Raw genomic sequence first — 13,974 nt, forward strand, 5'->3', positions numbered from 1 at the left:
TATATTCTGCTAACGCCTAATTACACATAATAATTACAGAACATGGGGGAGCTGCAAGTGAAGGTGTTATCATTGCCTCTTAGAAGCAATGTCCAAACCTATTGCCGCAAATACAATTTGAGCTCCATGACAACAGCGAGATGATGAGAGGTGGCTTGCGTTGTTGAACTTGGCATATTGTCTTGCGGAGCCGCTCCAAGCCAGTTGTTTGCTTGTCCCAGTCCCAGATGTGACGTACGCAGTCCATGTGAGCAACAGCCCTGGCCCGCTGCCAGACATTCTGCTTAACAGGCACCTCGTCGCAGCATGCAAAGTCATCACATTTTAAAATGACACACACTTTATCACATACATACAGATGCATGCGGCCTAATATGCACACAGTCGTGCAGATGTGCATGCGGTAATACAAATGGGACGTCTCGCTGGGAGGCACTTTGGAACACGAACATAATCATTTGTTTTCCCTGGCTTTGTTCTCATCCTCTCCGGGTTTTTTTTTTTTTCCTGGTTTATTTTTATAACCATGAATATATCACCCTCCAAAGGTTTATTCTGCTTATTTAGAGCATGCAGCCCATATGGTTCATGTAAGCTGTGGAGGGTTCTAACAGCGTGCCTTCAGCTGACCATTCAAGGCCAACACAGCAAACAGATGCTTTTTCAGGCGGGGGGACAAGTACTCCAATTATTTACTTCAGTAAAAGCACCAATGCAGCAGCCTAAAAAGACTCAGATTGATTACATGCTAAATATATTGCAAATATAGGTCATGCATGAAATTAGACAAAGCATCAGCAGCAACATTTAATTACACTGGGCGCTGCCTTTTGTAGAACATGATGAGCCTAAAAATAGTTTAGACTACTGTTCTAATGTTTGCAATTTCCACAAATTAGCTTACGGAGCTGCTTGCACCCATCCGTGCGTTATTATCACTGAGAAAGTACTTTGTAGACATTTTTTCCAATAGATGCGTTTGAGAATGATAATACTTTTCAAAGAGAGTTTGTTACCATCAATTTTCTGGTCTCATCTCTAATTTTTAGTTAGATTTCGGTCAGGACTTTGAGTGAGCCATTCCGACACACAAGTGAGATTTGATGGGAACATTGTTGCTCTGGCTGCATGTTTAGGGTTGTCCACACTTTTCAGATTTTGTTGTACTATTTTCCAGAAGAATTGTTGAAAATCCCCTTAAAACATTTGTGTGCTTAAATATTTTATCAAATCAAATCAGTGTTTATATGTATACTGCCAAATTACATCAATGTGCGACGATGCATTCACTGAGTGGAGAGACATCTGGTTATTAATATTTTTTTATATTTTATCAATATATTCTGCCACAACCATGGGCCACATCAAACTGATTAGGACACTCATGAACTTCATATGACTCAAGATGAAAATGAGTTTGACACCCCTGATCTAGACAAAGACACTAAAAATAATCTTCATACTATTGTCTGAATAATGTCTTCCTGTCTCTGTCTCTCCCCTCGTCCCTCCCATCTCCCTTTAGTGGAGGTGTACAACTGTGGAGTGGGCAGTTCAGACTGCTCCCAGTGCTGGGGCCGTGAGGATCAGGGACACCTCTGTGGATGGTGTGAAAACAGCTGCAGGCCGAGGGATGACTGCCAGCCAGACAGGGATGTGTGTCCTGCTCCTGAGATCCACAAGGTAAAATCCTTGCATTCAACATTGAACCTTCTCCTCTTCCTCCGTTTCTCTGTGGCCTCCAGCCTCAGTTTCGTTTTGCTGAATCATGAGGTCACTCATATGGTCCTTTATGTCCAGTGTCAGCTGCTGAGGGCCTGTTTGGACCGATTCCTGATAAAACAGTTCATTCTGCAACAACACCAACACTCACTCAACCACAGCCCACATGGGACATAGCGGAGAGGATCTGTGATCCATCAGGAGGGCATGGGAACACCTCCCTCCCTTTAAAACATCAACATGTGTGTGTTTAATCTGTGCGGATTGGGAGCTGTAAGTGTAAAAGCCTTCATGTGAAAGAAACCACAGAAGCTAGAATAAGCTCTCATGAGAGATTTTTTTGACTTTCAACCATAACAGGAACAAAACCACTCTGGTAAAAAAAAAAGGAATTAAGGGTCGTTTATCTAACACAGATCTGATTGCGGTTGTGTTATCGTCATCTCTAACAGGGTAGCTCCCTTAAATGCTTCTTTGCGGCTCAGATGGGTGATCATATTTATTTGTTTGCCTAACTGTAGTGGAAGCGCTTTCAGTCTCATCCCTGAAGTCTGTTTTCTGCAGCTTATATCGGCGCAGCCACGGTAGGCGGTCATGGGAAGCACGGCTCACATGAGAGCCAGTCGGCCCGAACTTCCTGTAGATAAAACCTGGTCAGCCCAGGAGAATAAGCAAAGCAGAACAAAGCAGCCAAATACACACATACACACACACACGCCCCCACACACACCAAACTCCTTCACGTATACACACACATAAGCCCACAATCTGTCACACAAACTGGCCATATTGAAGCATTCATGATTATCCTTCATTCTTTGTAGCTGTCAGCATACTGTGACTAACAGGATGCTCTTTGAGAGCCTAACTCATATGGACTTCTTACGTGACTGAAGTTAGCTGGGCCGAGATGTGTGTGGGTAGACTATTGTTGCACAGTTCTCTTGCACACACCCGCACACGCACATTGGTTCTCGCAGGAGAGAGGATTGTGGGGCTGTGGTTCACTCGGGTGTGTGATGCAATGCTTTGGCAGCCGTGTTTTCTCAGAGAATCCGCAGGGGTTAAAGCCCAAGTACTCCAACTTACTGAAACCAGATCCCATCTCCCTCAACACACACACACGCAAAATCAGACAGCAGCAGCTCTTTGTTATACAATCACGCTGTGGCTACAGTAATGAAACATGTTTGTCTTCACTCTCCCGTGTCACATGTAATCTCTGTCACAAGATGCAGGTGCCAAAATATCAATATTAAAATGGAGGACTTCATTATTTGTTAAAGTTTTCCACCTAAACCCTAATTATGAAAAATGCTTTCTGTTTCATGCGCCGGTGTCAGACAAAGGAGAAATTTATTATCTCCCTGGGGTCTTTGTTCCCCTGTTATGTTTAGGCCAGTTCATCGCTAAAAGAAAACACACTTTGGCATCCAAAACAGGAACTGACAACATGGTTTACCCACAACATGTAAAGAAAAAAGAACAGAAGGACCTGGCTCATAGAGGAAAGAGGATGTGGAAAGGCTTGGACAGAGAAAAGGGTGGAGAGCGCTACATTTACAACGAGGAGCTTTTTTCCTGTTTTTGTCTTTGTGTCTTCCTTGATTAAAGTGATGCAGAGGAACTGGACTGACAGGAGGAGGATGAAAGCTATGGCGACAACAGACAAAATAAACAAAAGGAAAGCATATGTTTCAGGGCAGGTTGGATAGAGTATAGTGCGGTGGAAACGTTTAGACTCCTAAAGCTTGCTCAAGTTTTGCCGCATTGCAACCCTTAAACGTTGTCGTGTCGACTTGGAACAACACAAAGTTAAGCTCATAAATGGAAAGAAAATACCACGTTTTTTTTTTAAATCTAAATCTAAAAATTGTGAGGTGCTTTTGTAAGCCAACCAATCCCCATAGCATGATGCTGACACCACCGTGTTTCACAGTGGCGATGGTATTTTCATGGTGATGTGCAGTGTAGGGGTCAAAAAGTTCAGTCCTAGTCTCATCTGATCAGATCACGCTCTTCCATGTGCTTTCTGTGTCTCATACATGGTTTGTGTCAAACTGCTGATGGTACTTCTTACATTTTTTCCCTCTGCAAGAGCTTTCTTCTTGCCACTCTTCTATGAAGGACAAAATTGTGGAGAGAATTAATAAAAAAGTTTTGATTCTCCCACCTAAGCCCCAGCTCTCTTAGATTATGCTCTGAGATTTTTCAAAGATTAGGATATTCTTAAATTAGGCTAATTATTGACTTTTGAATGTAATTGCAGTGGATTTTATTTAAGGGTTTCAAAGTAAAGCACCACATGAAATCTTAATAATAAATACATTGAGGTTTGTGGTTTGAACATGACAGAATGTTTGATTTTGAATACTTGTTCAAGACAGTCTAAATGTTTGTACTCTGCTTATAGAACATGTTAGGCTGAGGCATAATTTACTGTTCATATGTGTTTAATCGCTCAGGAATTGGGTCTGGGAGCTTTTACAGAGACAAACCCCCACCCTGCAATCTCTCTGGAGACCTGGCAGAGTTTGCGCTGTAAATCAAGACTCGCAGACCCGCAAGAGGTGTAAATGAATAACAGAGCAGGCTGATGTTAATGTTAATCCCCAAAGGCACCACACAGGCACACTGGGTGCTCCGAGATGCGTTCTGATAATAAATAGCTGCTTTTCTGTGTTTTGTCTGAAATGCTCGAGAGCTTGCTCAACCCTGGTTGCCGATTTATTAATGCGCTCCATATATGTGTATGAAAAAGGAGTAATATCTTATGTCAGCTGAGTAAGTAAGCACAGCATTGTCCCACATCTGCACATACTTTAAGATATTATATAAACATCAGAATAACTTCCTGAGGAACAACATATTATGCTACCCCTAATTACTTTTTCACATTTGTCATCAAAAGTTTCAATGAAGCCGAATATAAAATGGTGCAAAATTGCATAGCTAAAGTAAAAGATTTTAGCCTGTGTAAATTCTGAGAAGTGTAACATGCATTTTCTATTCAGTCACCCCTGAAGCACATAAATATTAGCTCTGCTGAGCACACCAGCAACGTAGTATTTCATGGAAGCTAATGCTAAAGTGCTAACTTCAGTTCAAATTATATCAGCCCTTGCAAGACTACAATCTTCAAATACTTTTTTACTTGTTCTATAATGCCCTTACATATTGTATTTATGTTTAGATTTTGTTCTTCAGTGTGTGTGAAAAAAGAGAATGTGAGGAGAGGAAACAGAAATAAGCAGTCTTCACCCACTTCAAAATAAAAGCATGAATATAAAGTAATAGATGAAGAATTCTTAACACTCAATCATCAAAACCTCAACACAGATGTCAAACTTTATACAACAGAAAGTTTGCAAATCAGCCAAGCTAATTAGTAGATTAGACTTTCAAAATGAATTTAGGTGACGCTAAGTGCATTAAACGTTTTCAAAGTTAGGTGCAAAACAAAAATTAGCTCTGCTATAAGCACAGTAGTGGAGGTGTGCTCAACACTGCAATCACTTCAGTTCGCCAACGGCCTTCCGGAGGGACCAAATAATAACCTGTTTGTTCATTAATCTCAGTTTAAATGTAGGTGTTCTGTGAAGCTTAGAGGTTTAACACATCACACATGTTGAAGAAATTCTGACCTTTTTTGTCCACATGCAAAACACTATTTGTGGTAGAAAACTAATGTTGCACATCACCCTGAAATACTATCAATACTTGGAAAGTTAGTAGTGGAAGCAACATGCTGAGGGAATGCCTTTCTTCAGTTGAAACAAGGAAGCTGGTCAAAGTTAATGAAAGATGGATGGAGCTGCGGTACGTGGAAATAAACGTAGGGTGGAGAACAATGACCTTAAACATGAGACTGGAGCTACTATTAAATAGCTCAGGACATAGCACGATTTCCATATGATGCAATGGTTCAGTCAAAGTCCAGACCTAAATTCAATTGAGAATTTGTTTCAAGACTTAAAGCATTGTTCACAGATGCTCTCCAACCAGTTTGACAGAGCTTGGAGCATTTTTTAAAGAATAAGGGAAAATCTGTTTGATACATAAGGCTGGTAAAATCTTACCCAAAAACATTTATTTAGCAACTCCTTCCCAAGGTTCTTTTTTGCAGTACTTTGTGTTGATCCATCACAAACAATCTCTGTAAAACATGGGGAATTTACACTTTTCAAGGCATTGAACATTCACTTCTACAGTTTATTTTTACTCAAACTTTAAAGAAGTTCGTCCTTGCTATTTTTAATCTCCCTTCCTTTTTGCTGGGAAATATAGAGTTTATTCATCTGTCCTGGTGTTCTTGTGAGCACCTGGTGGGTGTCTGAATGTAAAGGCAAACCTTGTCCTCTCACCCAGACCAAACACAAGTGTTGTTTTCACTTTTCAGCACAGTTTCCGTTAGCAGTGGAGCCAGGCTAATAACACCAAGAAAGGGGGTCACGGTGACCTCGCGTCGGCCTGGAGGTTATTCTGAGAAGCGCTCCCGAAGAACAGCCTTGCTACACCGGCGACACTATAGTGGATTTTTTCTATCTTCGTCTCAGAGATGCTATCTTTAAGGTTGTTTCTCCCAGTAACTGAGGAGGTGATTGTTTCCTCTCCTTTGTTCCCTCCCCATGGTTTTCCAAATGGAAAATTAAGGAAGCAGAGGCAGGGGCTGAAATGACGCGTGAGAGCACGGCTCAGAACAACAGCTGAAATAGGACTAAGGAATTTGACGGAGCAGACACAGGAAAACAGATGAAAGGGGGAAAAGCGCTGTGCATTAATTCCCCTGTTGAGGCTTTGCTCTCTCACCACCATCATCAGCATTCAGTCTCCTCTCGACACTCGGTTCTCTAAATTGCCTCCCCACTCATCCACCTTTCTGCTGTGCTCTACACCTCGCCTCTCCAGCCCTCACTTTCCCACTCTGTCTGTCTCTCGTGGGATGTGAAGGGGGCTCTTAGCCTGCTCTTTATTTGCATGTGCTGTAGAGGATTAGAGACTGAAGAGTCTCAGACAGGCACGGCAGTGCGCGCCCATATAGCTAAACCATGTGTCTGTTCGATTGAATCCCCATCTCTGTCCGTGACATGCTCCACATCTCCACGCATGGCCCCTGCTAATTCTCTGTCGCCTCAATTATCACCCATCATTATTTGAGTGATTTTAGGGCAGTAATCTTCTTATGAGCTCTAATTTATTGTGCTTATTACAGCATCTTCTCTGTTTTTTTTTTTCTTTTTTGTGTGTGTGTGTTCATTGCCTCACTCTGTCTTTGTCAGATCTCCCCCCTGAGGGGCCCTGTTGAAGGAGGCACACTGCTGACGGTACAGGGCAGGAACCTGGGACGAAGGCCAGCAGGAGTGAACATCTTTATAGGAGACGTTCCCTGTGATCTGCTGCCCGAGCGCTACACTGTCTCTGTCGAGTGAGTATTTAAACAGAAACTTCCTTAATGAGTCATAAAGTCGCGTGCTTGCGTGTTTTGCAATGGTGTTTTTGTGGCTTGAGTGTTTTCTGCTGACTTCTCGCACCTCGTACTTATTTAATTATCCATGCCGTCGAGGGTGGTGGAAAAAAAGGGGGCTGAGAAGAATCCTTGCACGATTTTTATTTAAAGACCCGTTAAAATATGCAGCATCGTCGCAGCCAGGACTTGTGATGACAGATGCCAATTACCTGTTGCCATGGTAACCTGACATGCGTTGAGGCAGGTGAGCAATCGGATGGACAGAAAGAAGAAAGAGATACAAAAAAACTAAATGAAGAATCTAAAGATTTGATACTGAAAGAAATCCGGAAGTGAACATCTCAAATGGGAGCATATTGTGCCTTAATTCAGGCAGTACAGTTGGAGCTGCCAACTATGACTGAAAACAGGAACCAAGCTCCCTGCTCTGGAATGCCTTATCAGCTGGGAAAACATAAAGAAAGCTTCAAAAACATTTTCAGAACTCCTGAAACTGTCTAAATACCTCCAATTTAGGGCTTAAAATGTGTTTTGAAGGTGAACCGGACTTCATATCCCATGTTTCCATGTCTTCTGGGGGGAAATGTTGGTTATGTGTTGGGGAAACATTAAAGCCATATAGCTTTATGTGGCTTCAAAGGCAACTGTGGGAATTTTCTCAGACATATAAATAAAAACATGAGGCTGAGGGGAGAGCTTACCAGACCTGCTCAGTGCAAATCCTCCACAATTCTTGGTTATTGACATGTATTACTGAGGAGAAAGAAGAATACATGAATAACTGGAGATGCACCGATTAGGCTCTTACTAGTGGATACGGATTTCCAGTTGTCTGTGACGTCAGACCCTGCGGAAGATTTTTTTCAAGGAAAAATAGACTAAATTTACTGACAATTCATTGATGGAGTCAGTAGTTTTCCGATGGAAAATTAAAGAACTGCTGGTTTATTACTTAATAAACTGATTAATGGATTGTTCCTAATTTTCTCCTATTTTACATGCATGCAGAACATAAACGTTGTAATTTTTGACTAAGTAAATAAATAATTTGACTTGCTGATCACAAATCAGAGACGATTTTGTGAAAATTGGTTACTTCACGTCTTTGGTGACTTGTGCATCTAGTGATAAAGATGTAATGTTTTTCACATCAAGTTATTTTATTTAAATTTTTTTCACATATATTATTACTGGGCTCAATAAAATAGATTTGTTGAACCTAGAGAAATGTTACTAAGACCACATGTGGTTTTACTGCTCAATGACCAAATACTTTTATGCTGATCATTAAAGCTATGTCTTTATTGCAGCTTGAGAAGAAACATGATGTCATAAATAGTGCATGCTCAGTTGCATGCTGAGAACAGTTAGCTGGTAATCACTATTGTTGGGAACATCTGTCAAATCTTTCATTTTGATTCCCAAATACAACAAAGATGTATTCTGACATAAGTCTAATATCATAACTATGATTTTAGAAATGTCCCTATTGCGATGATTTCTTTCCTCAATACGGACCCGAGTCAGATTGAGTAATACTGAGTTGAGTAACTGTATTTCTTATAGCACAGACATGTACAAGGTATGACAAAAATAATACAAGGTATTAACATTATTGCCATTATTGCCATACGTTTAATACATCGGTAGCTCAAGAGAAGTTTGCAGTACTCAGTCTTCCTTTTTGTGGTCTGTATCTGTAACATTTCACTGCAAGACCAAGTTCTTATGGTCTCACAGAATCAATGTGCATGAAGTATCCTACGCTTACAATCCAGCTATATAATTGTTTTAGGTTTTTTGTGGGGTTTTTTTGCATTTCTTAGATTCTTGTATTGTTGGGTACAGAATGGGTATAACCTTTCCCCCTCTGTGTCAACCAAACACAGAGATTGCAGTCAGCTTTTCCATTAAAGATCATTCAAAAATGCCTCGATCGGAACCCCGGACATGCTACATCATGGCATCCTTATATGGTATCTTGTTTGTGCGTGTGAACTGTCACATATTAAGTGCACAATAATTCTCAGAAGTATATCCAAAGAAAGCTCATAGACTTGAATAACTGGCACTTCGAGTTGTGGCTTTGCAGTCTGAATTTCAGTTGAACCGTTTTGATTTATTATCCAAAACAATCATAGGTATAATAAACTGATGCACAAACATTGCCAAGAGTATGTACAGGCAGAACCAGGTGTTTTTCCATTTTACTGCCTCCTGAAATGTCTTCTCAGGGTTTCATACTGGCTTTTTACTCATTGAATGATTCATCAGCATGTCCAGTCATGCTTTGGGGATCAAGTTTCAACAGTGTGGTGACTAAATGTGCTTTGTTATCTCTTCATCAGGGTGGAAATTGTTGATTTCACTTTGTACATTAGCTTTTGCCCATATACTGAAAGCAATCGCCAAATGCAATCAAGCTTTTCAAACTCTATTAGTGCGCTGCACAATTTTCTTAAACATTTGGTCTCCCTGTTGCAACTAAATAGTAAAGCCCTGACTTGCACCTTGAGAAAGCCAGCTAGCTCAGTCTTGCCCAAGGACTGTAAGCATAGCAACTCTAATGACAAAGAGATGCTTCAGTGACATGAAATATCCCACAGATATCTCTAGCCATTTTGATGGAAAATTGAGTGGAAGGATATATAAGCAGAACATGCTAAAACAACTCCTCAACCTGAGACAACATCAGAAACGTCTTACTTAAGGAGGAAAAGAACAAGTGATTCAAAGTCCTCTTTTCAGATAAAGAAAATTTTGCACTACATGAGGAAAACATGGGCCTGCAGTCTGGAGGAAGAATGGAGAACCTCACAATGCATCCTCCTTAAGGTCCTGAGGGAAGTTTCCAAAGATTAAATGGGGTTCAGATATTACACTGTCACTATTTTTTCTGAAGTCCACATTCAGCACTGCCTTTTTAGATCACTTTGAACTCTGATGACAAACTTTATGGAGATTTTTCAGCAGGACTTTCCATTTAAAACAGCTAGAATTACCAATCCCTCCTTTAATGACGATGACAGTAACCAATGATAGCACTGTGCTTGAACGGCCAGCAGACTCACTTGAGATAAGTTCTTCACTTTTTGATCGTACTGATATGTTCCTAAGGTATATGTGTCTTTGTAAAGTAATAGATATGTTAGGTGTTACCAGCAACAAAGACAAATAGAGAAAATCCTATTTGTAAAGTTATTAGACCTTCCAATCAGACATGCAGTTCTAGACCCTAAATCCTCTGCACTCCATTAAAATAACAATAGATATATCTAAAATGAATATTTTTTCTTTTGATGAGACAGTAAGTGAAGAAAAATTTTCAGTGGTTATTTTCAGTTAGTGACTCATAAGCTTTTATTGAAAGAAATAAAAAAAAGAGGAAAAACAAATGCAAATAGCTTAGCTTGCTATCTCCTCACATAATATCTGTTGTTCTGGTCTCAAAAGATGAATCTCAGCCATCCATTTGTGTTTTAGTTTTTATGTATTCACAAGGCTAATTTTCACAAATATTATTATGCAGCACATCTCTCAATTTAAATGACTCCGCCGCTATCCCCTCGTGGCTCGGGGACCATCACACTGTCACCATGGAGACAGCAGGACCCTGCTTTGACACTGGCGAAAAAGAGCTCAGTAACTCCAAAATTACATCCAAAACTTCTATTCAGTATCTGTAATGTTCCTTGAATAGAAGTGTTTATCTGGTCGTGCTCCAGTGAAGCCAATCATTGTTTTAAAACCAGTTCCAGGGTGACCTGCAGGTCTCACCTGTCACTCCAAAAGCCTGACACATCCGCACCCCTCCTCTTCCTTAAACTAACAAAAAAAAAAAAAAAAAGAATTCACGTTTCACTCCGGGGATGATCAAATCTCCTGTCTTCATTTCTCATTGGTCCCCGAGCCTGGCTGCTGTGACAGAGGAGCAACATTCTCTCTCCTTTAAGACGCACTGACAAATCACAACATGTTAGTGTATCTGACAATGTCAGCACTTTTGACTTACACACGCATGCATGAGCACACCTTGTTGTTGCTACATCCAGTGACTGACTAACTTTGATCTTATCTCATCACTTAAACTGGAATATTTTAATCTCAGCTTCAACGTCTAACACTTGGTAATTTAAGCATAAAATTAAAGAGTTGAAACCAGATGTTATATGAGATTATATCTGACTAAACTGTGTTTGATCGGTTAGGATTAACAAAATTATTTCTGTTTGCTAGAATAATTAGAGAGATAATAAACTGTTGACTTCTTCAGATTCAAAAAATATATTAAGATTGTAACTTTAAGCAATTTTGTGACCCAGATGATGATGATGATGATGTCATGGCTATTTAAGTTTCTGATTGGTTAATTTCACAACATTCAAGTTAAAGCTTAAACACATCGTTTCCTTGTGTGACATCATGGGAAAAATCACAAGCAAGACGTCTTGTGGGAGAAAATTGGCCCTCCAGAAGTCTAATCCATCAATACCCAAATGCCTGAAGGTGCCACATTCATCCGTTTAAACAATTATATACAAGTATAAACAGCTTAGGAATGTCCAACTGTGATGAAAAGATGATTGTGTCTTACAGCAACATGTGTGAATCAACTTGAGTACCAAAGCACGACTTTATGAATATGGTAACGGAGTGTGATTTCTCACAGTGAAGCCACTTCTATACCAATGAAAGGCCACTAAAAAAGTGGCATAAAACGCCAAATTGCAGTTTTTAAATTTTCACTAAGACATTATTTTTTAGGAGATGTGTCCAATAGTCTAATAAAACTCATATTGAACTGGTTTTTTTTTCCATAATAACCATCATTACAGTAGAGGAAATGGAGACACTTACAAGTCTGAGAACATCATCCTCAGTGTGAATTGCAGTTTTGGCCACATCATGTTGTATGGGTGCTCTGCTGTGGGAGGGACTGGTGAACTTCATAACATAGATAGCATCATGAGGAAAGGACATTAAGTTGAAAAATTGAAGCAACATCTCAAGATAGAAGCTAGAGAGTTAACGCTTTTGCACAAATGACTCTGTCAAATCGACAGTGGCCCTAAGCATAAAAACCATATTAGTTACAAATGACTAAATGACAAAACGGTCAGTCTTTTGGATGGAGTGTCCGTCCCACAAACTTTGTCTTACAAGAAAGTTACATGGCAGTCTACAAACCTGACCGAGTTTCACCAGTCCAGTCAGGAGGAATGGGCTCAAATTACAGCAATCTATTATGAGACATTTGTGAAAAGATCCCATAAATATTTGAGCCAAATCGTAGAGCTAAACTAGCAATACTACTAAATTCCAAGAAAATAAGAAAAATAATGTTAGCATCCATCCATCCATCCATTTTCTGTACACCCTTGTCCCTGACGGGGTCAGGAGGGGTGCTGGTGCCTATCTCCAGCAAACGTTTCGGGCAAGAGGCGGGATACACTCTGGACAGGTCGCCAGTCTGTCACAGGGAAACACAGAGACAAACAGTGTCTCTGTGTGTGTACCAGTGTCTCTGTGTGTGTACCATGTACACACACACTCACACCTAGGAAGAATTTAGAGAGACCAATCAACCTGACAGTCATGTTTTTGGACTGTGGGAGGAAGCCGGAGGAGAACCCAGGCATGCACAGGGGGAACATGCAAACTCCATGCAGAAAGATATAACGTTAGCAATCCTAACATTAAACAGGAAATGTTTAGTCTGATTTGATATCAGTGAGAAAAAGGATAGTGTGTATTTTTATATAGCGTACATGAATAAATATGATTTCAACTACATCTACATCTTACTAATAACCCTCCTTGCAACCCTGTAAGCAAGATTATGGGTGTACAGTATAGAAAATGTATGGGTTCTGATAATGCCTCAGTCCTGAAAGTTTTTAACAGTTTTCTTTTTAATTACCCTCATTTGTGAGATTTCAAGTTCAAAATGGCTCTCGCAGACTCCCACACTCATCAGCATACAAGCGCAGCACCTACGCATGTGACCCCATTTATTGAAGCTGCTGAGACAGGTGCCCGCTTGTGTGCTGGAAAAGGCCAAAGTTCACATCTGTGTGCTGAAAAGAAAAGTGTGCAGCTCTGGAGGAACTCCTCTCCTCTCACTCTCTGTTGACATGTTAATTAATGGCAATGTCAGCCTGGGCGCAGCTCATTTACTTGAAGTGCATCTCTTGATATCTGTCGCAAATTCTTCACACCGCCCTTCCTATCAATTTCATTAGAGCACTAAGTGGCCCTCGCCCTGTCCGTTTGGCAAGACTCCGACAACACTCGCATCAGACACACACATACACACCCTCACAGCTGATTGTTGATGATCCTCATCAGCCGCTCAGGGGAAATGATAGGAGACACTTCAGTACTTGCCCAAATATTGCCCTTTGACAGCCATAATACCTCTGCAGTGTGGCGGCATTGAAATGTGGAGTGGGGGTCAGTCTGGCTCTGTTTGCTCCTGCTGGGAGACAGCTTGTCCTTTTGACTGGGATGGCTCTGTATCAGCATGCAATCACAGAGAAATACACCCACCGAGTCTCTAAACTTATTATTGTTTGTGTGTTTGGGATGCAATCTTTTACAAAACCTGACAAACATAAACCTACCTTGTAAATGTTTCTGTATTTTGTTATGTTACAGCTACATAATATGATGTATTTTATTTAAGAAAATACTATATGTAGGGTGGAAGGGAAATGATCCATGGCTTGGACATTTTTTGCAAATACAAATCTGAATGTGGTATGCACATATGTATTCAGTCCACT

At 40.5% G+C, this 13,974-nt stretch overlaps 1 protein-coding gene across 4 annotated transcripts in view; it reads left to right on the forward strand.

The window, feature by feature from the left end:
• Nucleotides 1-13,974, forward strand: part of plxnd1 (plexin D1) — a 98,602-nt gene that overhangs the window by 40,688 nt on the left and 43,940 nt on the right. For all 4 annotated transcript variants that reach the window (XM_014471256.2, XM_023333697.1, XM_023333694.1 and 1 more), the window contains exons 12-13: nt 1,526-1,683; nt 7,002-7,147. In XM_014471256.2, the coding sequence (XP_014326742.1) occupies nt 1,526-1,683; nt 7,002-7,147 (304 nt within the window). The remainder of the gene's footprint in view (nt 1-1,525; nt 1,684-7,001; nt 7,148-13,974) is intronic.

The sequence above is a fragment of the Xiphophorus maculatus genome, chromosome 1 (genome assembly GCF_002775205.1).
Source record: "Xiphophorus maculatus strain JP 163 A chromosome 1, X_maculatus-5.0-male, whole genome shotgun sequence".
In the NCBI taxonomy this organism is placed as follows: Eukaryota; Metazoa; Chordata; class Actinopteri; order Cyprinodontiformes; family Poeciliidae; genus Xiphophorus; species Xiphophorus maculatus.